Source organism: Cyprinus carpio, chromosome B14, assembly GCF_018340385.1.
Source record: "Cyprinus carpio isolate SPL01 chromosome B14, ASM1834038v1, whole genome shotgun sequence".
In the NCBI taxonomy this organism is placed as follows: domain Eukaryota; kingdom Metazoa; phylum Chordata; class Actinopteri; order Cypriniformes; family Cyprinidae; genus Cyprinus; species Cyprinus carpio.
In genome coordinates, this window is record NC_056610.1 from 6,427,515 (window position 1) to 6,455,413 (window position 27,899).

The 27,899-nt window shown below is 38.9% G+C and overlaps 1 protein-coding gene across 3 annotated transcripts; it reads left to right on the forward strand.

Moving 5' to 3' along the window:
* Positions 1 to 11,063: 11,063 nt before the first annotated feature.
* LOC109110379 (myotilin-like) lies at positions 11,064 to 27,682 on the forward strand. 3 transcript variants are annotated; one of them, XM_042737860.1, is made up of 16 exons: positions 11,069 to 11,315; positions 13,212 to 13,264; positions 13,475 to 13,622; positions 14,364 to 14,420; positions 14,502 to 14,643; positions 15,017 to 15,040; positions 15,122 to 15,241; positions 15,608 to 15,764; positions 19,939 to 20,625; positions 21,544 to 21,790; positions 22,285 to 22,322; positions 22,596 to 22,731; positions 22,944 to 23,151; positions 25,442 to 25,607; positions 26,042 to 26,175; positions 27,165 to 27,682. In XM_042737860.1, exons 2-16 carry the CDS (start codon positions 13,257 to 13,259, stop codon positions 27,284 to 27,286), a joined length of 2,394 nt encoding a protein of 797 aa, XP_042593794.1. In that variant the 5' UTR covers positions 11,069 to 11,315; positions 13,212 to 13,256; the 3' UTR covers positions 27,287 to 27,682. The 3 variants fall into 3 exon arrangements, with proteins under 3 accessions (XP_042593796.1, XP_042593794.1, XP_042593795.1); XM_042737861.1 differs by lacking the exon at positions 11,069 to 11,315 and adding an exon at positions 12,338 to 12,391; XM_042737862.1 differs by lacking the exons at positions 26,042 to 26,175; positions 27,165 to 27,682 and adding an exon at positions 25,752 to 26,035 and having other exon boundaries at positions 11,064 to 11,315.
* The last annotated feature ends 217 nt before the right edge of the window (positions 27,683 to 27,899 follow it).

The window sequence follows — 27,899 nt, forward strand, 5'->3', positions numbered from 1 at the left end:
CTTGACAAAAGAAATTGAATTTATCTATACGAACCTTCTTTTGTGATGATGTAAAACTGTACACATTGCATTCCACATGTATGATTGTTTTCTTAGTTCTCACATTAGTTAAAATTGTATACGATGTTCTGTAACCATCTTTCTCACAATGTTAATGGACATTAAAATAATATCAAAGTAAAATAATATTATGTTCCGAAGTAGAATTCAATAACGGGCAGTGAAATATAATGCACTAAAATAATAACAAAAAATATTGCATGAAAATGATCCTGTTGTATTAGATTTAGGGTGTTTATTTGGACAATTTCAATATTCAAGCATAAATGTGTAACACATTCACCATACATATGTAAAAATATTTAAACAGATTTTAATAAAAGGAGTGCAAGTGAGCTTGAATAAAAAGATATACACAAATAAATAAAATAAAATATAAATAAAGTATACATAAAAACTAAAAATATACAGAGCATAAACAAAATAAACATGATACAAATATGCATAAAATGACGAGAAATGCAGTCTTTGCTTGTTTTTAAGGACTGATTGATGATCACAAAAAAAAAAAAAAAAAAAAAAAAAAAACTTTATTGCATTAGACATTGGATCTGTGTCTGTAATTATTTAAAGTATAACATGCTAAATGTGGCTCAATTTTACCTCATATGACAAGTCTGTCTGTGATAATGGCCATCATTGCATTTATTAAAACAAGTACTAATACTACTGCAATTAATATTATGTATATAGCATTCAAAACATCCTTTTTCTGCTCCAGAAAGATACCATTTGGATTCAATTTCTTAGCACGACTTCACTTTAATCTCTCTATCATTCTTTTATTTCAAATTAATTAAAAATAGCATTGACGTGTAAAATGACGTTATGAGAGACTATTTTGAGAGGCAATATCAAGTAAATTCTCAAAGGTAAGATGCATGTCCCCACTGCAACACATCTGACCATACAGTGTTAGGAAGAAAGAGGCGACTCTGGACTGTTAGCTTGGTTTGGTTGTTGTCACTGCAAGTTCAGTTTCCCACTGGACTCCTGCCAGCACTTTAGTGCTGGGAATGATGGATTCAGGCCTGTCCTGCACTTCTGGTCGGTTAAAATGTCTCAAGAGGGTATAGAATTCTTAGAGCCTGGTGGGTATGGTAGGATGAACTCAAAGTTTTTACAGAAGAGAGCCTATCAGGCTTCACCACCAACAACTCCTGGTTACCAATATCCAGGGGTGCTTTAAGATATCCAGAGGCCCCGGGCTACAGCATCACGTTTTTTTTTTTTTTGTTTCCTTACAATTACATATGTCAAAATGTGAGTTTACAGGTATGATTTAAACACCATAAATTACACAAAATATTCATTATTCAGCATCAGTAGATTGAAACAAAAGTTGGCATATATGTGTGCTATTTGATGATTGCTAATTTTGAAACATGCCGTGCTCATGTTTGATTAATTAAATCATAGCCATTTAAAGTATAATGATCACATTTAAGCAATACGTTTTTTCCATCCCCAGATTTAAAATTGAGACTTTGAAGCAGCACCTCTGAAGGAACACAGACTGAACCTAAAACCTTCAGCTGACACAGAGATTATATCCACACATTTGTAAATTACTGAAGTCGCACTGTATGATGTTACAGAAAGTTGTCCGGTCCAGTTTCTTTCACACAGCACTGTTGAGTTACTTGTTAACCTGCACATTATAGAGCCCGGCCGTGTCCGAAAACTCAACAGAATCACCTACCAAAACAATTCACCCCCACACCCAATGGCAAAAAAAATATTATACTACTGTTTCAGCTGTTAAAATAGTTCAGTTTTGTATGTAATGGCAAAGTGATTATATTTCGTTTAATTTTTTTAATTAAGTTAATTTAGAAAAAACGTTTGGAGCATTTTTTTTGTTCGTTAAATATACATTTTTGTTTTTTAAAGTATAACCACCAAGCGGCCAGTGTTAGACAGTGAGCCTATGTTTGATCAATTTAGCCTTCTCAAATCATCACGACTTGCCTAAAATAAAATCTATAGATACAAAAAAGTTCAAGCATATAACAATGTTTAAACGTTAAACCTAGATAAATGTGCGCTATATCCAATATTGTGCAGAGAGTGGAAGCTAAAGTGTGCTTTGCAGGACATGGAGGCCAGCGGAATCACTTGCATTTTTTTCAGTGGATACGCCGTCATTTTTGCTCATAAAGGTAAGGGTAATACACTCATTGTAACTGAAAAGGGTCTACTTTTATTTGTGTGCAATCACAATATCAACAAAATGTTGTGCTTTTATAAAATAAAGAAAACAAACATGATGCGCTTTCTGACGTCTTGTCTTGAACAGGAGCTCTACACAAAAATAAACCGAAACTCAGCGAATACATGCCTCACAGACATGATAAATATATCTATAGAAAGCTTCAAATTGCTGCTTAACGAAATAAAACAAATCAAAAATAAAAACTCTTTCATTATAATAATAATCCGTAAAGATGCACTTCTCTCTAAAGGCACGTCTAATGAAGAGGTGGCGAGTCAGGATCGGCAACTTCATCATTTTTTCACAGACTCAGAAAACACTATTTGTTAGTAAATAATTCAAATATCTCCTTACTATTTCCCCCTGACACATTTATGGTAATTACTTTTGCCAATGCTTTGCGGCAAGCATTAGCCTATTGCATGCATTTGAACGCAGAACACTTCTGCTGCTGTGGGACACTAAAAACCATCGAGCCGCTCTTGACAGTCGTGGTAGCAAGGTCTCATGTGGTTTCTACTGGTGTGTTAATTTTTTTCATCACTAATTGATGGATGTCTAAAATAGAAAAATAAGGAGAAGCCTTAAATAGGCCCGAGGCCCAGCCCGCGTCTGAACTATGGCATGAAAATTTGCCCGAAGCCCGGCCCGAGGGGCGTAAAAAAGTCAGGGCCCGTCGGGCCTGGCTGGAATGCAGGACTCTAGCACGTTAACATAGAGACATGCACACAGAATAGTGCTCATACTAGGCTTCTAACTAGCGCTTTGTGCATTCCACACTTACAGCATATCGGTGGAACATACCAACTGTATAAACTGTGTGGGGGAAACCTAAACTGAACCATTCACTACAAACACTACAAGCAGGGAGTGTGTAAGTTTGTTTACAGAATGCTGCTTTCACTGCTGCAAACTCCCATATATACAAATAATTATTCGAAAAATATAATTTTCCAGTAGCCAGTGGGCCCCTCCCAAGTGTAGGCCCCTGGGCTTCAGCCCCTCATAGCCTCTGCCAATATCATACTGTGGTGGGATGACCTAAAGAGGTCAGTAGTAACCAGGCAAAAGGGGCCATGAGGTGACTTTGATAAACAGGCACATTTTTATTCAGACAGGTCAAAAGTATTAAAACATCACATCACCAATCTTTGATGCAAATACCCACATGAAAACAAAATCAAAATAAATAAGAAACCATAAAAAGAAAACCAACTATAGATGGCCACAGGTTACCCAGAAAGTGAAGACAGAAGTGGCACGAGCAAAAGTGTTCTCACAGCAGTCAAGCTCACAGCAATCACACTGCAAACCTACAGAAAAAAAAACAAAGATAAAGTGATCAAACCACCACACAATCCCAGCCACCTCACCATCGCCATCCACACAGTGAGAACAACTCAGTGGCCACCATTGGCTTAAGAAACCAAAACTGAACCTACAAAAGAAAAGAATAAACAACTTAATTAACAGTGGGCAATGCAGGTGATACAAACACAAGTCGGCATTGTAACACAATCACTATTAACCCAGTTTCTTTGGGGCCTAATCTCTCCTCTGACACTCTGGGTCCCAAAGAACATCACAGAACAAAAGAAAAAAAAAAACAATAACAAAAGTATTAAATCTAAAGTAAACGGTAACCGTGCATCCCTAAAAGGGAAAACACAGTCTATTACAACAAAGGAACATAAAGATTTAAAAACACATCAATTAAAAAAAATGCACTCACTATAAATACTACAAGTAATTTATAAACATAAAAAGCTCCCTTTATATTAAACAATACTTCTAACATCCACTATTTTCGACTGGGACAGTCAAGCAACCATCAGTCAGGCAATAATCCAGCCACAAGACTAAAACAGAGAAGAATAATATCATTAAAACAAACTCCTAAAAACTAGGTCATCAATATTACAAAACTACTACCTCCTTAATCGGTACATAATATGTTCAGTTCTCAATGAAGCTGTATTTAATGTAACTGCTTATCTGCTGCCATTCTTTTGAAGTGCTATATCTGAATGGATGGTTCAAGGGGACTGCCGTTGAACCATCCATAATTTGAAGCAGCAGACTCAGGTAAAGTTTGAGCTCATCCACGCATCTCTACACTGATCTGGGTCACCAGTAGCAAACAATGGAGCGCGGACAAACTAAGTAATTAAAATATTTAGAAGCATTTCATCTGTGTCATATGTTCTGTAAAAATGTTCATATTGGCGGCATATTTGCTGATATCGATATATCTGCGGCAGGCTCATATTGGCCAATAATATCGACAAAACAATATATCGGTCGGGCTCTAAATTAGGTTTTATTAACAAAGTTCGGGAGGAGCACGTTCAGACAATTAACACAGGTGGAGAGCACTCAGCAATCAATGGTAAGAGGTATATATACAGCAGTCTCACCTCAATTAATTTGACAGTCTCGCAGCAGTTTAGTAGCTTCTTAGGTCTCAACGACTAAACTCTTCATCCGATGAGGAAGTAAACATCACCAGGGATGCACCTTTGCATTCTGCCGGTCCCACGACCATCCCTCCTACGCTGGACGTCGCACCTGAGCCCCAGGCTTCTTCACGCGGCCGCCCACCGGCCTGAACAGCCCTACGCTCACCAAGACGCCGAGGCCAGTCTTCACCGCCCCCCGCAAGGCTTCCACCTTCTTCCCCGGCCTCCTCCTACCACTCGGCCGTCCTGACGATCCCACCTATCGGGAAATGGACCGTAGCTGGATTAAGGGAAGCGCTGGGCAACTCAGACATACAGGCTTCACGAAAAATTAACAAAGCGGAGCCGTATGATCTGTACGTTTCCTTACAGTCAACTCCCAAAACGACCCACAGGCAGAGCAAAACCCACAGGGCCCAAAATTCGCCTGCCCTGCCCAGCCAAAATTCGTGTTCCCGCACAGGATCCAGCCACGCCCCAGATTCCGCCATGGCAGGTCCACACCCACCTCTCGATGAGGCCCAGCCCTCCACCACGGTTTCTGCTGCTGCAGTGCCGCATGCAGCCGGGCCCAGCAGCCTCCCCACAGCCACTCAGTTTTATACTCCCGCTGTTCATAACCCTTTTCCTTTTCAGTGGCCTACAGCCCCCGTTGCAGACACTAGCTCGAGGCCATCGCTGCTAGCAGCACAGGCCCATGCATATCAACAATTCTATCCACCAGGTTATAACCCCGCCCACTTCCAGTGGCCTGCAGCTCCAGTAGCTCAAACAAGCGCAGGCCCGCCTCCGCTTGCAGCTCAAGCCCACACTTCATCATATAATCCTTCAAATTAAATCACCATATTCTTTCTTCACAGCAACTCCGATGCCCATTCCATCCAACGCAGTCGCCATGGAACCACCACCAGTATCCCAAAGTATCCGCGCACAGATCCTCTCAGGTGCGGATGTAGACCTTTCCTCTCTTCTCCCTCTACTCCCAGCAGCGGAACCAGACCACCAAATAGATTACGGTGATTTCTCAGTTACCCTGAAAAACACAAACACTCACTTATCTCGTGTTCTTTCATTTTCTTAATTTTCAATTGCTTTTTCCCGTTTCACTGAAATCATCTGTTCAGCTTTCCCCCACAGGCGGCGCAAACTGAATGATTATCAAGCAATCATAGCCGACGCACATCTGTAGCTTCTGTGGCGGCGCTCATGCCCGCATCGTATGTCCAGTTTACAAATCTGTGAATAAAAAAATCTAAAAATTATTTGGCGACTCCTGTAAATATTTTGCAAATGCACTTCGAACTAGCTCATCACCCGGACGCTGAATTTACTCATTATCTGCTGTCAGGCCTAAAAGATGGCTATAAACCCGGCTTAGAATGCCCGCTCTCCCAAAACATCACATGTAATAATCTTCAATCCGCCCTCGTAGAACCTGGAGTTGTAAACAAACTGATCAAAAAAGAAGTTGAGTCAGGCTTCATGATCGCCCCGTTTGACAATCCTCCATTTGATCTGTTTCGTATTAGCCCCATTGGAGTGGCTATAAGAAAATTCTCGGGTAAAAAACGCCTAATAATCGACCTGTCAGCCCCGCACAATTCCCCGTTCCCAAGCATAAACAGCTTGATCCCTCTCAATGAAACCAATCCCAAACACCACTACACAAATAAAAAAATCAACAAAATCAAAATCGCAGGTCGGGGTGCTTGGCTTGCAAAAATTGACATTACATCTGCTTTCAAAGTAATGCCCATCCATCCAGATTCATGGCACCTATTTGGAGTTCACTGGCTCGGGAAATATTATTTCACAGTGTGTTTAACTTTCGGATGCAAAAGCAGCCCTAAAATTTTTGCCATGCTAACAGAAGCCGTCTGCTGGATTTTGGCGAACAACTACGCCATTCCCCACCTCATTCACCTGCTAGACGATTTTTTAATAATCTCGCCTCCCAATGCCATCCCAGCCGGGCACATCCTCACAGTCCAAAATGTTTTTTCTGAGCTAGGAATTCCTATCGAAGAGGAAAAACTATGGGCCCTGCAACATCCATTGAGTTCCTAGGAATTAATTTGGATTCAGACAAATTCCAAGCATCCCTGCCCAAAGAGAAAATTGACCGAATAATTCTCGTCTCTTCTACTCTCCTTGAAAAATCAAATTGTTCAAGACGCGAACTCCTGTCCCTGCTCGGACATTTAAACTTCGCAATGCGCATCATTCCGCAGGGCCACCCCTTCATATCGCATCTCCTCTCACTCAGTTCCTCCGTTCACTCGCTAGAGGACCTCATTTCCATAACTCAAGCATGTCGCGACAAACTCAGGCTATGGTTAACATTTCTAAACCAGTGGAACGGCCTATCCTTTTTCTATAACAACTTGGATTTCAGCTTGCGACCAATTCATCATAATTACTAAACACATCCCTGGGTCAGAAAACCAAATCGCTGACTCCCTGTCTCGTTTTCTGTTTCAGAAATTCAGGACGCTGGCTCCAGAGGTGGATCAATTCCCAACTCCAGTACCTCGCTATTCAGAACTAATATTCCCGTAAATCATCCTTTAAAATCCCTGCTTGATGCATCGCTCGACACTATCCTCCAAGCAGTTTCTCCCAGGACCCTCCAATCCTACATGACTGCTTGGAGATGTTTTAAAACATTCCATGTCTCTTATAACATGGCTTTCCCTGATTTTTCTCTTCTTTCAGTCACCTCTTTTATTTCCTACCTTAATAGCATTAAGGGCCTTCAAGTCGGGTCCATCAAAGGTTACTTGAGCGGCATCCAGTTTTTCCATAAATTGATGTACGGCGCTCCTTCCCCTGAGATAAACAACTCACAAACCTCCCTCAAAGGGATTCAAAGATCCCAGCCCACCTGTCCCGACGCTAGACAACCCATAATGCTAGACATTCTCACCAAATGTATTCACGTCCTCTGCACAGGCTACCAGCCCATCAGTACCGCTCGCACACTCAACACTATGTTTATCCTAGCCTTTTTTAGTTTTCTCAGATGCTCGGAACTAGCCATCACTTCCAAATTCGACCCAAAAATCCACCCCACCATCTCAGACTTATCAGTACTAGATGGTGAATCAATTTCATATTTGATTAAACAAAGTAAGACCGACCAAACCAAAAAAGGTCATTTCATCTACATTTTTAATCTCTCATCGCCAGAAACACCTCAAATCTGTTCTCCAACAGTCAGGCATTCCAGTAAAGAATTTTTCAAGTCACTCATTCTGTTACACTGGAGAGTCAGAGACGTTCGGATCCAATTGCAGTCTTTATTAACAGAATGGTCAGACAGGTGGAAATCAGGAATGGCGTCAGGTATGTCAGGGATAACCAGAATCGAAACCAGAAACAAGCAGAGATCGGGGCAGGCAGCAGAGAATCAGAGTCAGAATACACAATCCAAGAGTCAGACACAGAAGAACAAACAAAGGGAAACCGCTCGGAAATGTTAGACAGGGCTAAACAAGACTTCGCAGTGTGATGGTGTGAGTGTGCTGCTTATATGGGTGTGTGTGTATTAGCTGCAGGTGTGTGTGTGGAATTAGGTGCAGGTGTGTGTGTGCAATCAGTCCCAGGAGTGAGGCAGGATGGGAAATGGAGTTCTGAATGAATCCTGAGTGGAGTGCCCTTATGTTACTGTTGCCATTACCCCATATAAATATCGTGACACATTCCGTATTGGGGCACCAACTTCAGCAGCCCAAAAAGGCCTCTCCCAACAGCAGATCCAAGCCCTTGGGAGATGGTCCTCAGATGCTTTCCATAGCTATATCAGGACCAACCGATTCCACATTAAAAAAGCTCACCAAACCCTTATTGAATGAGAAAAAAACAAAAACAAAAAAAAACAGCATTTGGTCTCGCAGCGAGAACATTCCCGGTAGAGCACTTATGTTTTCTCTTTCATCCAGTGAGCGTTGGGTCTCACAGCGGACACAGTGTGAGAAAATCTCCCGGTTAAGCTCTCATTTTCCTCTTTCCTGTTTTCTCTTTCTGTCCAGCGAGCATTTGGTCTCACAGCAGATGCAGCGAGAAATTTCCCAGTAGAGCACTTACGCTTTCTCTTTCGTCCAGCGAGCATTTGGTCTCACAGCGGACGCAGTGTGAGAAAATCTCCAGGTCAAGCTCTCATTTTCCTCTTTCCTGTTTTCTCTTTCTGTCCAGCGAGCATTGGTCTCACAGCGGAGAAGGTGCAAATTCGCCTGATCGGTCGCTCCAAATTACAACTGCTCCCCGTTGCAGGCCAGCAGGGCCCGTCAGTCCAGGTGCAGTGAGCAGCCATCACGGGCCCCCTGGCCAAACATCCAGACCCTTTCTCGAGATGCCAGCCCGCCAAACTCGGCACTCATTTGGGGGGGTCTTTAGTTCAGCGGCTGTCCTCTGCTCTTTAGCTTTTGGGGGGAGTACTCTGGGTCCGGGCCGAACTCCGAGCTCGGAGCCCTCCCTCCGGACAGCATGCCAAATATGCATTAAACTTTACCCCCTCAATTGTATGTAAGTGTGAACTCGTGAAATTAGGTTTTATAAACAAAGTTCGGGAGGAGCACGTTCAGATAATTAACACAGGTGGAGAGCACTCAGCAATCAATGGTAAGAGGTATATATACAGCAGTCTCACCTCAATTCATTTGACAGTCTCGCAGCATCCCCCCACCACCCCTTCTCCACACTTCTAGTCCTAAACCATTTACATAGGGGGGAGTACTCTGGATTTGGGCCGAACTCCGAGCTCGGAGCCCTCCCTCCGGACAACACGCCAAATATGCATTAAACTTTACCCCCTCAATTGTATGTAAGTGTGAACTCGTGAAATGACAGTCTGCAAAACCAGAAGGATGGGCAAACAAAGAGGCTGAGATGACTCAAAGCTTGTAGTCTTTACTTGATCTTAGTCTTCAAATAGAAATAAGAGAGTAAGCCAAGCTTCCACAAATAAACAAAGAGGGGCAAATGGCAACAGAGAAATAATGCTAAACTCTTGAATTTAATTTTTTTTTTTTTTTTGCCCAGTTGTCACTAGGCTCTCTGATTTGTTTTGTTTTATTGCTAGATGCTGCCTCAGAGGTTTTTCTAAACCTCTGTATTTGAATGCTGCCTGTAAACCCTAGTGAAAAATATATAGGCCTATACTAAAATGTATTTGAATTTATTTATTTTAAGCTAAGTATAATTATAAAGTATAATTCTAATTTTTATATCAGTATGTGTCAAAATCTGTTCCATGTTTTGTCTTTGTTTTGCTCTTCATATCTTCCCAGTGCTCTGAGTGGATTACCACGTCATCCAGATAAGTCAGAGCGTAGGACTGGTGCAAGATATTCATCATGCGCTGGAACGTGGCGGGAGCCCCGTGCAGCCCGAAGGGAAGGGTCTGGTATTGCAAGTGCCCATTGGGGTTCTAAAGGCTGTTGTAGCAGGTGAGCTCAGAATGTGAAAAAGCTTACATTCAGTGAATAGAAAAATTGCTGTTACATTGATTTTGTGAGGAGATAAGATGATCTGTTGTGTAAGTTGCATTACTTTACTCTGACGTTACATGGCTTGCCCTCATCCCTCTGATCCTGATATAATAAACTGTATAAAATATTTTTAGAAAATTAAACACTTTCTTACCAACTTATACGATTTCTTTTGACTAAATACATCATGGAATATAATCGTATATGGCTAAAACAGAGAAATTATAGCTACAAATAGCTTCAAGCTACACATGACAATTAATGAGGTAAATACAACACTTTTACTTAAACGTTACTCTTAATCACCATTGAGTGTCCTTAATAACTTCTGACTGTGATCCAATGTGGATTTGAAATGAAATGATAAGGCAGAAATATATTGTTAGTAATATTTTGGAAGAGTATTATGGGGAAGATATGTAACTTATGTGAGGCATGAAAGAAAAGTAGTGCAACTAATTACTGTTGCTAGAAATTAATAAGTAATAATATTATGTTTGAAAGGAGTAATTAATGAATAATATTACATTTTTTGAGTAACTAACCCAACACTGGTACTGATGTGCACATGCATATATTAGTGGAACATACAAAGTGATTTAAGGTTAAATGCCAAAATGGGGATTAATGAAGCTCCGATACCACATTATATTTGTTAATAGTGGTAACTTACTAAGCTTACCAATCTCTCTGGACAATGATTAATAGATGAGTTTTCTTGCACAAGCTATTTCCATCCCTGAGGCCGAGTGCATGAGTGTGGTCTATATTTGACACCCGAGTGTTTGGTTCAGCCGTTTACTGTGGAGTCAGCTGTGTGCGATGGACAGACTGTAATGTGAGATGCACCTTATACCTACACAGACGACCTGCAGTCAAGCTAGTCAGTCTCTTCACCACTAGCCCAGTCTGAGTTCCTAAAGCTTCTTTTACTGGGCAGAAGACGTCCAGGCAAGAGGGGGGCAAACAAGACGTGCAGTGCACTCTCTTTGAGAGGGAAAGAGTGCAACAAGCTGGTCTTCCTCACTTCTTCAGCCTTGCTGCTTCAGCCCAGGGGAATTAGTTGTCCCTCCACACTAAGAGGATACACTGGTAAGGCTCAGGGCTGTGAAACAGGTGCACTGGTGGGACTGAGAGGTGGCAGACTAGTTGCTTTGACGTATGGTATTGTTGTGTTCAGCCTATAGGCTGTTCTGCTGTAATTATAGATATCTATGCTGACTTGCTGCAAGAGGAACTTCATGTTTAGACATTACATGGCTGTGCCAAAAATATATCTGGCTTTAATGCTAATAGTGAAACATCTGCTCATAGGTGTTACACTTTCATTCCACTCTTCTAAAAGTTATATCCTAGATGCATTTTTTTTTTTTTTTTGAGAAAATAAATAGTGATCCAGTACTAAAAAGACAAGGTGTATTTGAATGCAAACTTTGATGTCAATCATATGCAGTTTAAGCAGGTTTTCTTGCTCTTATCTGTCTGTATGGGTTACGGAGTTGCTACTGTATATGGTTCTTTGGAGTTCTTGATGTTTCATCACATTTGTGTCCCTGGACCACAAAACCAGTCTTAAGTCTCTGGGGTATATTTGTAGCAATAGCCTAAAAAACATTGTATGGGTCAAAATTATCGATTTTTCTTTTATGCCAAAAATCATTAGGATATTAAGTAAAGATCATGTTCCATGAAGATATTTTGTAAATTTCCTACCATAAATATATCAAAACTTAAAATTACATCACTAATACACATTTATAAGAACTTCATTTGAACAACTTTAAAGATGATTTTCTCAATATTTTGATTTTTTTGCACCCTCAGATTCCATATTTTCTAATAGTTGTATCTCAGACAAATATTGTCCTCCAAACAAAAAATACAAAAAATGAAAGATTATTTATGCAGCTTTCAGATGATGTTCGAAAAATTGAGACTTCAGACTGGTTGGGTCACATATTTGCTTTTGGATTATTTACCGCACCATTACAACACACTTCCTAAAAATCAGAATTAAATAAACCATCTATTAAACAATTCATAAAATTCATTATTTATTTCTATGACATCAGGCTGAAAATGCTTTTTTATCTGGACTTGAACCTTTATTTTTAAGTTATGCCTGACCGTAGAAGGACTCTACAGTGAAAGCACTTTACAAACACAAGGTGATTCCTGATCAATATGACTTCAAACTGTTACAGTAATGAGGAATATTTCTGCTTATTTGTTTAATAATAATAAAACAGCTCTTTATATTTTATTATTTGAGATGGCACTTTCCAGTCCAATGCAGGGTGAAAGATTTATCCTACACCATGTGTTTCTAAATGCAACACACTGAAGGCAGAACCAATTTAGCCCCCGGGAGCTGCTCAGGTTTCACGCTTCAGGAGGGGAAGACTCAGTACACTGCAATGGATAAAGTCAACAATCTGTTTACAAATCTTGCTCTTGAATAATTAAAGCAGAAGAGTTTGAAAATGCAGAAAAGAGAAACTTCAGATTCAGTGGTGCTCATTTCCAACTTTAGTGTAACTCTTGCCCTCAGATTTTATTATAACGGTATTAAAGGTGTGTGAGACTTTAAGAACAGATACGACAGATTTCACCACTACCGCAAACTGTTATAAACCCATTAAGACTAAATTTATACGTAAAACAAATGTGTGACCCCAGCTGAAGTCATTTTTTGTGATTTACTGTTTTCTACATAAAATCATCCTTCGGTAAAGAACACTCTGTGAAAATATATAACCTTGATATCTTTAATACTAACCGAGTGAGGTCTTGTCAAATTTGAAAACATAATGGAATTAATGTTTGAAAGCAATCTTTGATGCTTAATATCTCATAATTAGATTTTGAGACTTTAGCCTGGATTTCACAGACAGGGTCACATTTATTTAAAGAAATGAACATAATGAAGCACTCATGCCCATCTGTTGTCATTAACTCAGTATTTTTATGTTTTCTTGAATTTTCTAGTGCCTTCTACTGGGCTCACCAACACTCTTCTGAGATCAGGCAAACATGGCACAGTAAGAGACACTCCGTGCTTTCATTATTATTTAATTCTGAAAGCTTCAGCAGATCTCGGAAAATAGCGAGCAGCACAGTTTCAGTTACAGACCAGAAGTTCTTCTTTTGTGTATGAAATGACACGTAAATGTGCCACTGAATAGCAGTGCCATTTATTACAAATTCAATGAAATTAGTTAAATAATGCAGTTGTGTTCTAACTCTTTCAGGATTCAGAAAAAAACCTCAACTATGTCCCTAACGATATCATCGTGCTCCCGAGACACATCCTCCTCCTCTTCATCTTCCTCATCCTCGACTTCAGTACAGCAGAGGCACTCCAGTTCAGCACAGCCTGTCTGCATCAGCCCTCAGATGGTAAGAACAAAGAATAGATACGTCTTTCATCAGGATCAGAAAAATATGCAAGTTTTACAACATAGAACATGTGCCTTCAAATCACAAACCATTTTACGTGCATCCTCATGAACACACTCCACATTACATTTCTTGTCATTTATGTTACTCAGCTATTCTTCCTGTCGTGTTGGAGCTAAAATAAGTAGTACTCAGTAGTAAACAACTTTACTTCACTACATTCCAAAGTGTGATGTCATACTTTATACTGCACTACATTTCATTCATTAAAGTTGTTTGTTTTACCTTTAAAACTTAAGAACATTAAACATTTAGCACTTTCTTGTACTCAAGTAAATCTTTGAATTACTTTTGCTTGAGTAAAAGTAAGAAAGTAATATGAATAATATGTCAAGTTTAATATGAAACGTAGAGCAGTAAAAAGTACAATGTTATGCTTTGGAATGTTAAAAAAGTAGTAATGTAGTAAAGTTTTCTAAAGAAAAACACTGATGAAGTACAGACACTGGAAAAGTAGCAAAGTAAAAATGAACATGAATACCTAGGTACAAATATTTCATATGTTTTTATTTTTGTTTATGTGGATTTTTATCATGCAGTGTAATGCTGATCAGTGTATGTGTCTTTATCTGACTGTGCAAGTATGAATTACAGTAGATTATTTTTTTTTACCGCATTCAAGCATTAAACTTGAGTGACGTGTAGGTATTTAAAAAGTGATTGATCTGTGTGTTTGTTCAGGTTCAGAACACAAACCAAGGTTCAGCGAACACTGGAGTGTCTCCAACCTTTGTCAAGGTAAAGCAACAAATCCATGCTGTATACCTTAAAGTGAGTGGCCAGTGGCAGGCTGTTATTGGTGTGGTCGTGTCTTCACAGGGTCTTCATGACGTGAGTACAGTGAAGGGGCAGCTGGTGGTTCTGGAGTGCAGGATCAGAGGAACGCCTCCGCTGCAGATCTCCTGGTTCAGAGAGAACGAGCAGATCATCGACTCCGCAGACTTCCGGATTCTTAGAAAGAGTGAGTGAGAGCTCAGACTGATTACAGCAGTACTTTACATTTCCTTTAAAGGAATAGCTCAACCCAAAATGAAAATGTGGCTGAATGGACTATGACTTCAGCACTATATTCCAAGTCATCTAAAGCCATACAATAGTTTTATTTGAAGATTTGCATTTTAGAATTAAAAAAAAGATGACAAAACTGATGTATTGGTATCAGTGACATTTATGCTTTTTTTAATGGATACAAAATATGCAAAAATCACCAGCATATAGGTTCAAATTTTCAAGAAATTTAATTTGAACCATTTCTATAAAAACAAGAATCAACATAAGACCACCTTACAAGTTTCATACAACAGTTTCTTACTGTATTTTTTTGGCTTTTTCAGAGGCAAGTTCAGCTTCTGTTCCTGGTGAGTAAACATTCATCTCAAAAGATGGTAAATGAAGGGATGGACTTACTAGACATTTAACACTTCTTTGTTTTATTAAAGAGGAATTGTGCACCCTCGTGATCACAGAGGCGTATCCAGAAGATTCTGGGATATTTAAATGCACAGCATCAAATCAGTTTGGAACAGTAACATGCAGTGCCATGCTTGAAGTATACACAGGTAACTTTATTCTTTGATTCTATGCATGCTTACATGGCACAAATAAATCTAAATTCATGTATGTGTGTCTTAAGTTATTCATTTTACATTACTTTTGTCATAAGTCCTGTTATTTTATAAAAAGATGCATAGCCTTTTCCCTGCCTTTTGCGTGTTTGTACATTAAATATTTCAGCCAATTTGATGATACTTTCCATCTCCAATAATATTTGTAATACAGAAACAGAAAGCAGCAGATTCCTACCAATGAACTAATCTTTACTTCTTTTTATCTAGAATTTTTGCTGTCACCATTTTGCAAACAAATACTAGGGTAAAGGATAGAAAAATAATACAATATTTAATCATATGCTTTTGTTCTTTGAGACTTAGAGGAGGTGTTGGGAGAGGAGGATGAGCCTTCGTCTCTAAGCTCAGCTGGACTAGAGCCGGATGACCAGCCTGATGACCAGGATGACACACTAATTCCTCCTCCAGAATGGCCTGACAGCTCTGAGGAAGAGACTGCCGCCCCTGTAGCACGGTAGGACATTTTTCAGTTTTTTTTCAGTGTTGCCAAAATGTTAAGATGTTCAAGTCAACATGTAGTCCAAAGATCAGAGTTAAAATCTATAGGTTGAAATTCACAGAAAGCTCACAAACACACAGTATAGTAATGCTCCAAAGACATCTACAAAAGAGAAACTAAGCTGCCCAGGTGCAGATGACGATTTTGCTTGGTGACTTGCTGCCAGACAGAAAATACAGGAAGCCAAAAAGGCCAGAAGAAAAAAGTATGCTAACTAAACTGCATAAGTGCACAGCTGCACTTCTGATGCAGAAAAAAATAAGGCAGAAGCAGAGGGCAGAAGCTAAATGTGTGGAGAAAGCCATTTGATTGCATTCTAATGAATGATGAATAACTGCAGTGTACGTGATTGTTTTATTATCATTTCATAGAAGCAGAATAATGGGAGCCAAATCAATCACTGTTGAACTACTCGAATGCTTCCTTATAAAAGAGCTCAATAGGAGAGGCAATGCAAATTCAAAGACATGAAAAAAGTAATCATGGCTGATACGTTTAAAAGGAGAGTGGCTTGATCAAGTGGAAACAACAGATTATTTGTGCAGCACAGTGGCAATCGTTTTGTTTTGTTTTGTGTGTGTTGGTGTAATGGATGTTTATGACTATAACTTGTTAATATTGATAACATTTAATACTGTTTAAATATGTTCATTTGATTATATCATATTAGCTATATTAACATTTCATTTGCAAGTGAACTTTCTTGTTTTTAATATATTTACATGCATTCATGAATACTGTAACAACTATAATGTTGTAAATTGAATAACAGGTACAGGTTCATCAAAAGTGTTAGTGATCAAAAAATGTCAAGTCAAAAATAAATCAAGTTAAATTAAACATTGTGCTTGCACACAGATAAATTGTGTTATATAATGACACCAAGACACTAAGAACAAACAACTGATAACAAGATATAAGGAAAATAAAATAGGGCCCAATACAGGACCTTGAGGTACCCCACAGGCAATGGATTTAGGCAAATAGGAGCTGTTCCCTATTCTAGCAGTTCTTTTCTGTTTGTAATGCAGGAACCACAGAAATACAGAGCCAATAAGTAATATAACAGATTTACTGAGGATAAAAGGGGTCCAGCAATGTCTCTGAAGTTTCAGGAATACAGATTGCTTCAAAGACCTAAGGTTGGTAATCAGAATAGGAACAGAGGATAATGATTACAACCAAAGCAACTAATATGTGGGTAGACAGATATCTCTGGTAAACTTGGCAACCACTGGATGCTGAAGAAGATGAAAGAAAATATAACTTGCAACAAGCAAAACTATCATATAGCTGATTGACAGTTGGCTGTTGAGGCATGCAACATTCACCTTTAGTCTTGACAACAAGAACAAATCAAGTTAACAGATTTATTCACTTTTGCTCAGATGTTCTCATTATTCGGTGTGCATACATTGTCCGTGGGTTGAATGGGTGGTTCCTCAAGAATGGTGGGGGCGTGAGTCTTCTGCTCATGACTCACATAGCTTTCTATAGATAAACAGCTCAACAGTATCTCATTGAGAGAACAGATGCCAGAGAATCGCTCTACACCTTCAACCTTTCAAACCAACTTTACATACAGTTGATCTTTCTGGCTAGCAAACTCATTTTAAAGAGCAGGTAAGCAAGATTTGTAATCTGGATTATAATCTGTTACACTTGCAATCAGAGTGACCCAAGAAGCAATACATCTGCGATTTTGATCTGTTTAATCATTTTATTAATGCTTGATCAGTCCTTTCACATTTTGTGTTCAGTAGGTAAATTTAAACATGTTCTTTGCTTTATAAAATTCTAGATTCTGTAAATTTGACCCCTGTAGGTCATACTTTTTTCACCCTTCACTCGCTGCTGTGTGTTTGTATAGGATGCAATCGCTGGTTTTGAAACTATTTAATATGTTGTGTTAATGATCTGGTCCTGGTGTTGTGATAAAGAAAGACTTTTTTAATATCATTTACAAGGCTAAAAAATTAAAATTGAATGTAAACTTGCAAAAAAATCAAACTTTTGACTGCGAACTCCTTTGTACAGACAGTCAGACGTTTTTGCTTCCACTGAAGCACAAGTTGCTCTTCTATATATTCTTAAATTATGCTGCAGATCATGATCAGATGTGTTCATACACATCAAGTGCTGTGGTCAGTGAAGTAAAAGTGACATTTCAAATATTAGGATATTCTAAAATGTATTCTCATATTAAAGTTGGTATACTGATAATTTAATTTATTATTTTTTTTAATCCATTTTTGGACACCAGGTTATGGTGCTAACATTATAAACGGTTATCACAATCAAACACTTTCTGACTGTAGCTGCTATTTTAAAGAATTTTTTTGTTCCATTCCTGTTTTATTTCATGAACACTTTGCTTGCATACTATTACATATTTATATCCTGTTTAATTATAAAATAATATAAATATCAATATTCACCTGCTTTTATGTTGAGCATTGCTTTTACCATCAAATATATACATTGTTATATGCTACAGAACTGTTACTGAAGTGAATGACATTTAGTGAGCTCGGCCTTTATTCACAATGACCTCCAAACAGGGTAAGTGAGTGCCAGCGTGGCTGTAAATGAACTGCACCTGCCACGTCTGTCAGTCAGGCCTCATGACACTTTTTTTAGCCACATGGCTCTCACAGAAACACCAGCAGTATGCAGTTATGAACCCCTGCCATGTTCATTAAAGGGTAAAAAAGATCATTTACTCGTTGAATGTGTTTCCAAATGTTAAATGTGTACTTGGTAGTTTTCTTTACGTTAAGTAAGTAATGATTTCAGAAATTAAAGATGGCTCTTAGGTTGCTTGTGTGTGTGGTGCTATGCATATATGATCATTGGTCATTTACATAAGAGGCGTTTGTAGACACACACAAAGGCAAACATATGTATTTTATAAATGTATGTGTTAGTGTTCTAACTACTGTGTTATTTAGCCTTGTTTCCCATCCTTGAGGGATGGAGTAGTTGAGAGCAGCCTTACAATAACATTGCTTGTTTGTTCGAGCTGCCTAACCAGCATGACACAGCAACACAGAGTTGACCAATGGCGTGAGTTTGGGGCGGAGCTATGTGTTTGGGGCTAAATCAGTTATTTAGTTTTGCATCCATCCAATGCAGAAACGTACTAATTCTGTCAGGATTTACTAAAGCTACGCTGTGAGCAATTAGTGATGAAAAGGCATGGACAGTTAATTTTGCGGCTTGTATATGCACTTGTAGCAGTTTCCCTCTCAGAAGCAACATTTATATGAGGAGAGTATTTAAATGCATCGTGCGATGTGATTTACTAAGATTTATGTTTGTCAGTTTACTGGTATTTGCACCATTAATTGATGCCAAAAAGCGAGTCTTAACCCAGTTTGAGCTTTGCAAATTAATTTCGCACTGCTTTTGTAAGATTGTGTTGGTCATTATGGAAATCTTGCTGCGTCTGTGCTCTTTAGTTTGCTTATTGTCAGTAAATCAGCTGCAAACCTTTCCACTCCCACTGGCCATTCTGGTCTGTCTCATGATATTTTAGTAAATCTGGCCCTTAATGTTTGTCATGCAAAGTGTTACTTATTGGGCTTATATTAATTTCTTTGGTTCCAGTTTGTGTAGTAGAGGCCAGTTAGTAACAGATAGCACAGGTAAACTTACATCACTTACATTCTAAAGCAGGGAGGTCCAGTCCTGCTAGAGCAGTAATCAAGTACACTCCTAAAAATAAAGGTTCTTGATTTGGCAATGGTTCCACAAAGAACCTTTACCATCAGTGGACTCTTTTTCATTCCACAAAAGGTTCTTTGCAGTGGAAAAAGTTCTTTAGATTAATAAAAGGTTCTTCACACTAACAAAAAGTGTTTTTTTAAGGACTGTTCACTGAAAGGGTTCTTTGGGGAACCAAAACTGGTTCTTCTATGGCATCGCTGTGAAAACCCCTTTTTGGAACCTTTATTTTTGAAGCTTGTAATCAAGATACTCAAGATCTTCCAGGCATGTATGGTGGGACAAACTGGAGCTAAACTCTGCAGGACCAGGATTGGCCTAATATCTACATTCCTTTTGTTTAAATTCATTCACTTGACTGCAGATCATCAGTGTGAACTGCCGAATCAAATTTTTCCAACAGGGTGCCGGAGTCTCCGGTGGACACGGAGAGCAAACAGGTGACTGAAGCTGCAGAGCTCTCCTCCATGAGCAAACCTGATCCTCCAGCAGAGGGGGTGAAAAACAGTGTCCCACATCCATTCCTTCCCACCAGCAAGCTGAGTAAACCAGCGGAGCCCAGAGGCAGTGCCATGAACATGGCTGACCTGCCCACCTTCTCGCCATCGCTGTACCCCCCCAGTGCCTTTAACTATGAGCGCCCTCGCCATTTCATCCAGTCCCTGCCCAGTTTCCACACACCTGACAGTAAGATCAGCAAACCCAACAACCTCAGTCCCCCGGCTTCGACGGCTGCTCCGTTACTGAGTCCTCCTCAGCCTCGGACCTCCATGAGTTCAAGCATGACTTTGATTCCTAAACCACGGAGCTCTCCAAACAATGAGAAACTATCATCAGCAGCTTTCCTCTCATCTGTCCTGCCTTCCCTGCCGAGCTCCCAGGCCAAAAGCATGTCCACACCTCAGTCTCCATCTCCACGGCGCTCCCCTAGATCCCCCAGCCCAACACCGAGAGCCCAGGAGCAGCCTCTGTCTCCTCCGAGTCACGCTCCTGCAGCTGTCCCACCACGGATATCTCCAGATACTCCAAAAACAAGCCCTCCACCTCCACAGCCCCCACCTGTGTCTCACATGAGCTTCACACCCAACACGTGAGTGTGTTACGGCTGACGTTTATCTGAAACACTGTAATGCATGGTTATATCCTCCTACGGGAAAGAAGACTCAGAAATTAGACCTTTTTAATGTCTTAGTTGTTTATTCTAAAAAGACAATGAGATTTTTACTTAAGCCATAGATCTTAATTTAATAAAGTTAATACTTTGAAATATGAAAAATGACTAAAATCGCTTCAGAGCTTAAAAGGGAACAGTTCACCAAAAAATTAAAGTTTGCTGAAATTGTGCTCACCCTCAGTTCATCTGAGAGTTTGTTTCTTCATCAGGTTTGTAGAAATGTAGCATTGCATCAGTGTCTCAGCAATGGATGCTCTTCAGTGAATGGGTGCCGTCAGAATTAGAGTCCAAACAGCTGATAAAAACATCACAATAATCACAAGTAATCCACAGCACTCCAGTCCATCAGTGAACATCTGGAGAAGACAAAAGCTGAAACTAATCCAGCATTAAGATGAGTCCATGATAGAGTCTACAATCCAGTGAAAGTTATCTCTCACATCAAAATCCAGACACATAGAGCTGTTTTGGGCTGTTTTGGTAATCAGTGCTTGATCTGTGCAGATTTCTCTCCTGATTTACACCAGAACACTTTTTCACTGGAGGAAGTGTTATTATGGATTATAGACTCTATGTATTTGAGTTAAAAACATCTTAATGCTGGATGTGTTTCATCTTTTGTCTTCTCCAGATGTTCACTGCTGGACTGGAGTGCTGTGGATTACTTGTGGATTATTGTGATGTTTTTATCAGCTGTTTGGACTCTCATTCTGACGGCACCCATTCACTACAGAGCATCCATTGATGAGACACTGATGCAAGGCTACATTTCTACAAACCTTTAAAAGAAAAATGCTTCAAAAAGTAATATTTTCCCATGGACTGTTTTCACAGCTTGCCAAGGCCGATCTTGAAGAAGACTGTTTCCCGACCAGTGTCTCGCTCCACAGATGAAGAGATCCAGGGCTCTAAAGACGCTCTCATGCAAGACCTTGAAAAGAAGCTACGGAACAAAGCTCCTCAACAGAGGACCATGCAGAAGATGTCTTACGAGGAGCGGATGGCGAGAAGATTGCTGGGAGCAGATAATGCCGCCTCAGTGTTTGATCTTGAAAATTCATTCAGTTCACAGCCTGCACAGGTATTGTCATTTGAATTTATTGGATGTCTAATGCAACTGCAGAATACCTTTTAAAGCTTGAGTCACTAATGTTAGAGCTTGTCCAGAAGAAACACGTGCGATCACGGCTTTATAGCCAGGTGCTCGTGATCTGCCATGTGTGCAAACAAGCTAAAGTTTCCTACAGAGAATCCCTGTTACATGATATTATATTAGTAGCACCACAAGTAATGCTAAAACATCAATCAAGACACAAGAGTGTCAGTTTATGCAGTGCAGCTATACTTTATTAGCATTGGTTGCCATCACTCTAGTTGCCAGGAATTTTCGAGGCCAGACCAAACAGATAACAGTGTGTCCATGGGCCTAAAATAGCACGAGCAAAAGCCATGAGCTCCGCAGCTATCCTATTCATCATGATGCTATTATTATAATGACACCACATGTTTGTCTGACTGTCTATCTATCATATTTTGTAATGTTATTCAAGCAAATGTTATGCACTGTTCTAACAGCCAGACTCTCCAGAAGGTCTCCAGCCTGGAGGAATATGGTAAATGTCTCTTTGCATTAGGAGCATCAGTTTGGAGTTTGTCTCTGAAGAGCTTGCATCTTATTCTCGTGCATCTACACCTAACACTTCTGACACATTCTAGAGTTGATGAATGAACACTGGCTGACATTAGTGAATGTGACACAATCTAAGACACACTTTGTGCTTGTTGTGGGTGATCATCAGTGCTCTGAGCCCTGCCTGTGTTGATTATTGAGTTTGTTTTAATGAATTTCTGTCCCATTCAGTTCATTTCCATCTTTTCTTGCACAGGTCCAGAAAGAATCGTCCCGGAGGAGACGGTACAGATGCCTCGACCATCCAAGAGAAGTGTTTTGCTCCTCGTTTTATACAAGTGCCACAAGATCTTTCTGTTGAAGAGGGACGATTCTGCAGGATTGATTTTAAGGCAGTTATCATTTATTGATATAATAAAACATGCTGCATGCATTTGTTTTACATATTACTCCAACGCTTCTGGCCTTCTTAAGATGAAATATAAACTGAATATAATATAATTTTAATTTAGTAGTCTAGAATTTATGAATTTTTTTTAAAGAAAACAGTTGTAGTAGTATCTTTACAAACCAACATTTTTTTGCTTTTCTTTCTTTCCTGCAGGTTGTAGGTTTGCCAACGCCTGATATTTCTTGGTATCTGGATGGGAAACTCATCCGCCCTGATGATTACCATAAGATGCTGGTGTGTGAGAAAAGCGTGCACTCCTTCATCATTGAGATCGTGACCATTCATCACGCAGGGGTTTATGAATGTGTAGCAAAGAACCGTGCCGGAGAGAGCCACTTCTCCCTGCGTCTGGATGTGATCGGTGAGCAGTCTTGTGTTACATGGATAACGTTAAAAATAAAGTTTACTTTTGGTTGCATTTTTTTTTCATGCCTTTTTATTTTTCCCACATTTTGTCCTGTTGCAACCTTGTGCTAAAATGCTTAAAAAAATCACATCAATCTACAACCCTATTTCTAAAAAAGTTGTCCAAAAAAGGACACTGTGTAAAATGTAAATAAATCAGAGTGCAATGATCTGCAAATCTCATGAAGCCATATTTTATTCACAATAGAACACAGAAAACATATCAAATGTTCACATTGAGAAAATGTACCATTTTAAGGAAAATAGCTCATTTTGAATTTGATAGCTGCAACACATCTCAACAAAGTTGGGACGGGGCAACAAAAGGCTGGAGAAGGAAAAAAGAAAACAACTGGAGGAGCATTTTGCAACTAATTAGGCTGATTAAAAACACCACAAAAACAACACTGTATAAAAAAGTATCATATAAAAAACACCACCATTAAAAAAAACATCAACAAAAAATCGAACAACCATCACAGAACAGTGTTCCTCAGCATAAAACTGCAAAGAATTTCTTTATCTACAGAACATGGACAGGTGTGTGGCTTTCCAAGTCCAATCAAACTCCAAACTTCTCCAAGATGATCCAGAGAAAACGGCTTTGGTTAAAAGCTGCTTGAATATATTTTAAGCGTCATAGATAAAGGTTTGAATGCTTAAGCAATGTAGTTATGCCTTTTCATTTTAATAAATTTAAGCTATCGCTAATCACTAGTTTTTTGTTTGTCACTAGCATCGAGTGAAGTGTAGATTAATGTTAAAATAATTTAAAACAGTTTAGCATAAGGTTGCAACATGACAAAATGTGAAAAAAAAAATGAAGAAGCACGAGTACTTTGGCATTGCAAACTGTCATCCATTATATTATGTTTTAATCATTTTGATCATGATCTGTTATTTTCACATGAGTACTAAACAATAACCACCGTATGTAACCTAATGCATGTCTGAAGCTGGCACCACCAGCAGCATCAGTGGAGCTTGACGTCTTGTGGACGTGGTGCAGAATCCAGCGAGGAGTGCATGATGCTCCCGAGTTAAAAAACATTTTATTAAAGTCATCTCTGAACAGGCTAGCTTTGAGTTAAATGAGAGAGTAACCACATTTAAATGTTTAGATGGAAAAAGACGCGTTTCTGTAATACTCTCTACATATTAGAGTTACTAGTTACTGGTGACATGTAGCAGAATTACAAAATAAATGTAACTGTAATCTGTTACAGGTACTGAGAAAATAGGTTACACTTTATTTTAAGGTGTGCTTGTTACAGTGTAATTATTCATTGAAGTACTGAGTAATGTTAATTAACTACATGTACTTACTATATGGTTAGAGTTAGGATAAAAAATGGCTGTCAATTTAACAGTAAAAGACTGTAAAAATGCTACAGTAAAAACCTGTTTAATGGTAAACGGTAGGTTCCCTGACTATATACTGTGAAAACTGTATTTGACATGTAATATTACAGTAGTATACCATTTTTGGAAGTGAAAAAGAACATATAATTTACAGCGAATAACCGTAAATTCACATCCCCAGAATTTCCTGCGTTACATTTCAAATGTGTGTACATTAGGGTGGCATGTTACATCTAATGTTGCTAAATTAATGTTTATTGCATTATTTGAGTTTGATGTGTGTTATCATGATGGTGTTTATTGTTTGTGTGAAGGACACTGTGCCCCTTCTATTTATGTTAATATTTAATAGCTGCTTGTGATTGGCTGTGGTTCATCATGTGACTTTCTCATCAGCACCTACTTTTGGTGCAGTGTATTACAAGTATTACATAGTTAAAACGGTAAAACCTAAATGCTGCTACCGTATTTTTTACGGTAAAATTCTGGCAACCACAGCCGCCGTTTTTACTGTGAATTTGACTGATTTTTTGTTGTAGGGTTTGGTTTAGGGTAACTTGCATGTATTTATGCATAATTTATTGTTATTATAATAGTAATGTAACATGTAACAAGGACAATCTGTGGCCTTCATTCCATCCCTCCTGCATGATAAGATTGTTTAGAAACTGATTTTAGTGGGTTAAGTGGTATTTTGTGAATTGTTTTGTAGACCACAATAGATGCACTTTTCAAAAAATAAAAATAAAAAATGATTCACGAGATCCGCTCCGTGCGGAGTGTGCGAGTATTTCAGGTTTCTAGAAAGCTTCTGAAGTAAAGTCCTTTGAGTTCCTTCATACAGTGACTGTGAGGTGAATGTGGTTGCTGTGGTGTCTCCTCAGCTCAGGAGCAGCTCTGTCCTCCCTCGTTTGTGGTGAAGATGAGGAACTCGCGGGTTCTGGAGGGCGACGGCGTGCGGCTCGAGTGTAAGGTGACGGCGTCTCCAGCAGCGCAGCTCTACTGGAAGAAAGACAAGGAGATGCTGCGCATCGACCCCAGGAGGATGAGGTCTGGCCTGACACTGTGGTCCCAAACGTTTTATTCTATTCACAGACTATACATATATTACATTTACATTAAGTCATTTAGCAGATGCTTTGATCCATATTTAATGACATGAGGAAAATTAATTCTAAAATGCTTATTTCACAGATCTTCACACATTTTCTCTATGAAATTGTGCGGTTCAGCATTCAGAGACTACAAACTTGTCTCTCATCCAGACCACTACAAACATGACAAACACCGTTTCTGAAGAACTGAGCTTTAGAAACACATTCTACCTGCAGAAATGTTCACGGCCGTAATGCAATTCTCCCTTGAGCTTTTAAAACAGACGCATCGTTGTCTCGGGCGGTTGATTTACAGTGCACCTTCTCTTCTGTAAGCTTCATTACTGTGGTCTCTGTAGTTGTGTGATGTCTGTGTGTTTGGTGTGTCAGTCTCTCTCAGGACGCTTCAGGGAAGCAGTGTCTGGTGATTGATCCGGTGATAAAGTCTGACGCAGGCTGGTACACGGTGTCTGCCATTAATGAAGCAGGCATGTCCACGTGCAACGCCAGGCTAGACGTGGCCAGTGAGTGCACTCACTTCATCTTTAAGACTTGTTTGAAAGTTTGTTTGCTTAGACTTTTGCTGAAAACTCTTTATAAACTTACATTTAGATGCACTGACATTATAAAACTTAATATTTTTGTATTCATAAAGTTAACCCTCTGGTGCGGTTTGGTCATTTTTGACTGATTTTTTTTTTTTTTTAAGGTTATAAGACACACACAAACACAAACACAAGCAAAAAACAAAAAACAAAAACCAAAACAGTTGATCTTAAAAGAAATAGGACCAATCTTTCGCAGTCCATATTGTTCGCAGTCAAAAATGACCACCGTAGGAAATTAATTAGAAGTGAATTTCATCTAGTGGAAATGTTTGTTACAATGCCCAAACAAAAGCTGACTGAAAGCACATTTTTTTGCAGAATCAACCTCAAATTTCAAACAAAACTTGTTTAGATTTATGCCTTTGATTTCCGTGCAGTTTTACAGAGAGAGAGAGAGAGAGAGAGAAAAAAAACATTTTGGAAAATATATATTTCTTATAAAATTTTCTTTTTAACCAAAGCATTCACTGTTTAAGTTGGAAATTTAATTTTTAGTTCTAAACGTAAAAAGTGCTTAACAGGAAATTTTTTATTATTTATCACATTTTTACATAGCCCTGTTTGACAAATTAATTTATGAATCATGATTTCATAAAACCGAATGTATAATAATGCACAAATAAGTTTAAAATATCTTGATATGCATGTCATACTACAGGACACTTTTGTCACTAATGAACACTGGGCCACTCCACTTTATTACACAGAACTTAATTTCTGAACTTATTTGTTTGTTTTCTTTGTATGTATGGATTACTTGGATTATTATCGACATCTGGTGAAAATTTCAAGTCAACAGCACCATTAGAAATATATTTACCGAGAAAAATACATTACTTATTTTACCGGCTGTATTGATTATTGTCTTTGTTGAGTCTCTCATTGTTAAATGTGTTTTCCTGCAGCTCGGCTGAATAAGTCTGCTCCGGCTGTCAGGACACTGAAGACTCTTCCCATCTTCTCCACACTGAGCGCCGAGCCGGCTCCTCATCACACCGCGCCGCTCTACGAGAGCGAAGAGCTGTAGACGCTCACATCTGATGTCCTCATGCCCTTCTGAAGACACGCTTCAGCCTGAGGAATGACTGGACGAGGGTTCATCATCGTCCCTGCACAAGCTGTTTGGTGGGACATGGATTACTAGTTTCATCAAGCTGCATATTTAAGACACCCAATACAGAAAAAATAATGTATCTGATGATTGTTTGTTAGACTAATGTTTGATTGCTGTATGTCTCTCCACTGTGTGCAGTGCAGTCACTGATACACTCACAACTACATTATGATCGTATATATATATATATGATATTTGTTGGAATTTTTGTTACTAGTACAAAGGATTTACGGTCCTCAACACAGATATCATTTGTGTTATATATGATGTGAGATGAACATTTGAGTAAATATCTTTGTGCAAATACTATACAATTGTCTCTGAGGTGTTTTTTATCTCCTGCCATGACATACTTTCAGATGAGAAAACACATAATACAATATATTTATGTGCTGTCAAATGAATAATCACAATTAATTGCATCCAAAATAAGTTGTTTTTTTCACGTTATATGTGTGTACTGTGCATATATATACATACAGCATATATTTTGAAAATATTCACATATTTATATTCACAGAATTTA

What these genes read in the sequence shown, in the direction of transcription:
- LOC109110379 (XM_042737860.1), top strand. An exon ending in CATGCTTGAAGTATACACAG is followed by an intron (nt 15,242 to 15,607) that starts GTAACTTTATTC and finishes TTGTTCTTTGAG; the next exon opens with ACTTAGAGGAGGTGTTGGGA. An exon ending in TCTGCAGGATTGATTTTAAG is followed by an intron (nt 22,732 to 22,943) that starts GCAGTTATCATT and finishes TCTTTCCTGCAG; the next exon opens with GTTGTAGGTTTGCCAACGCC.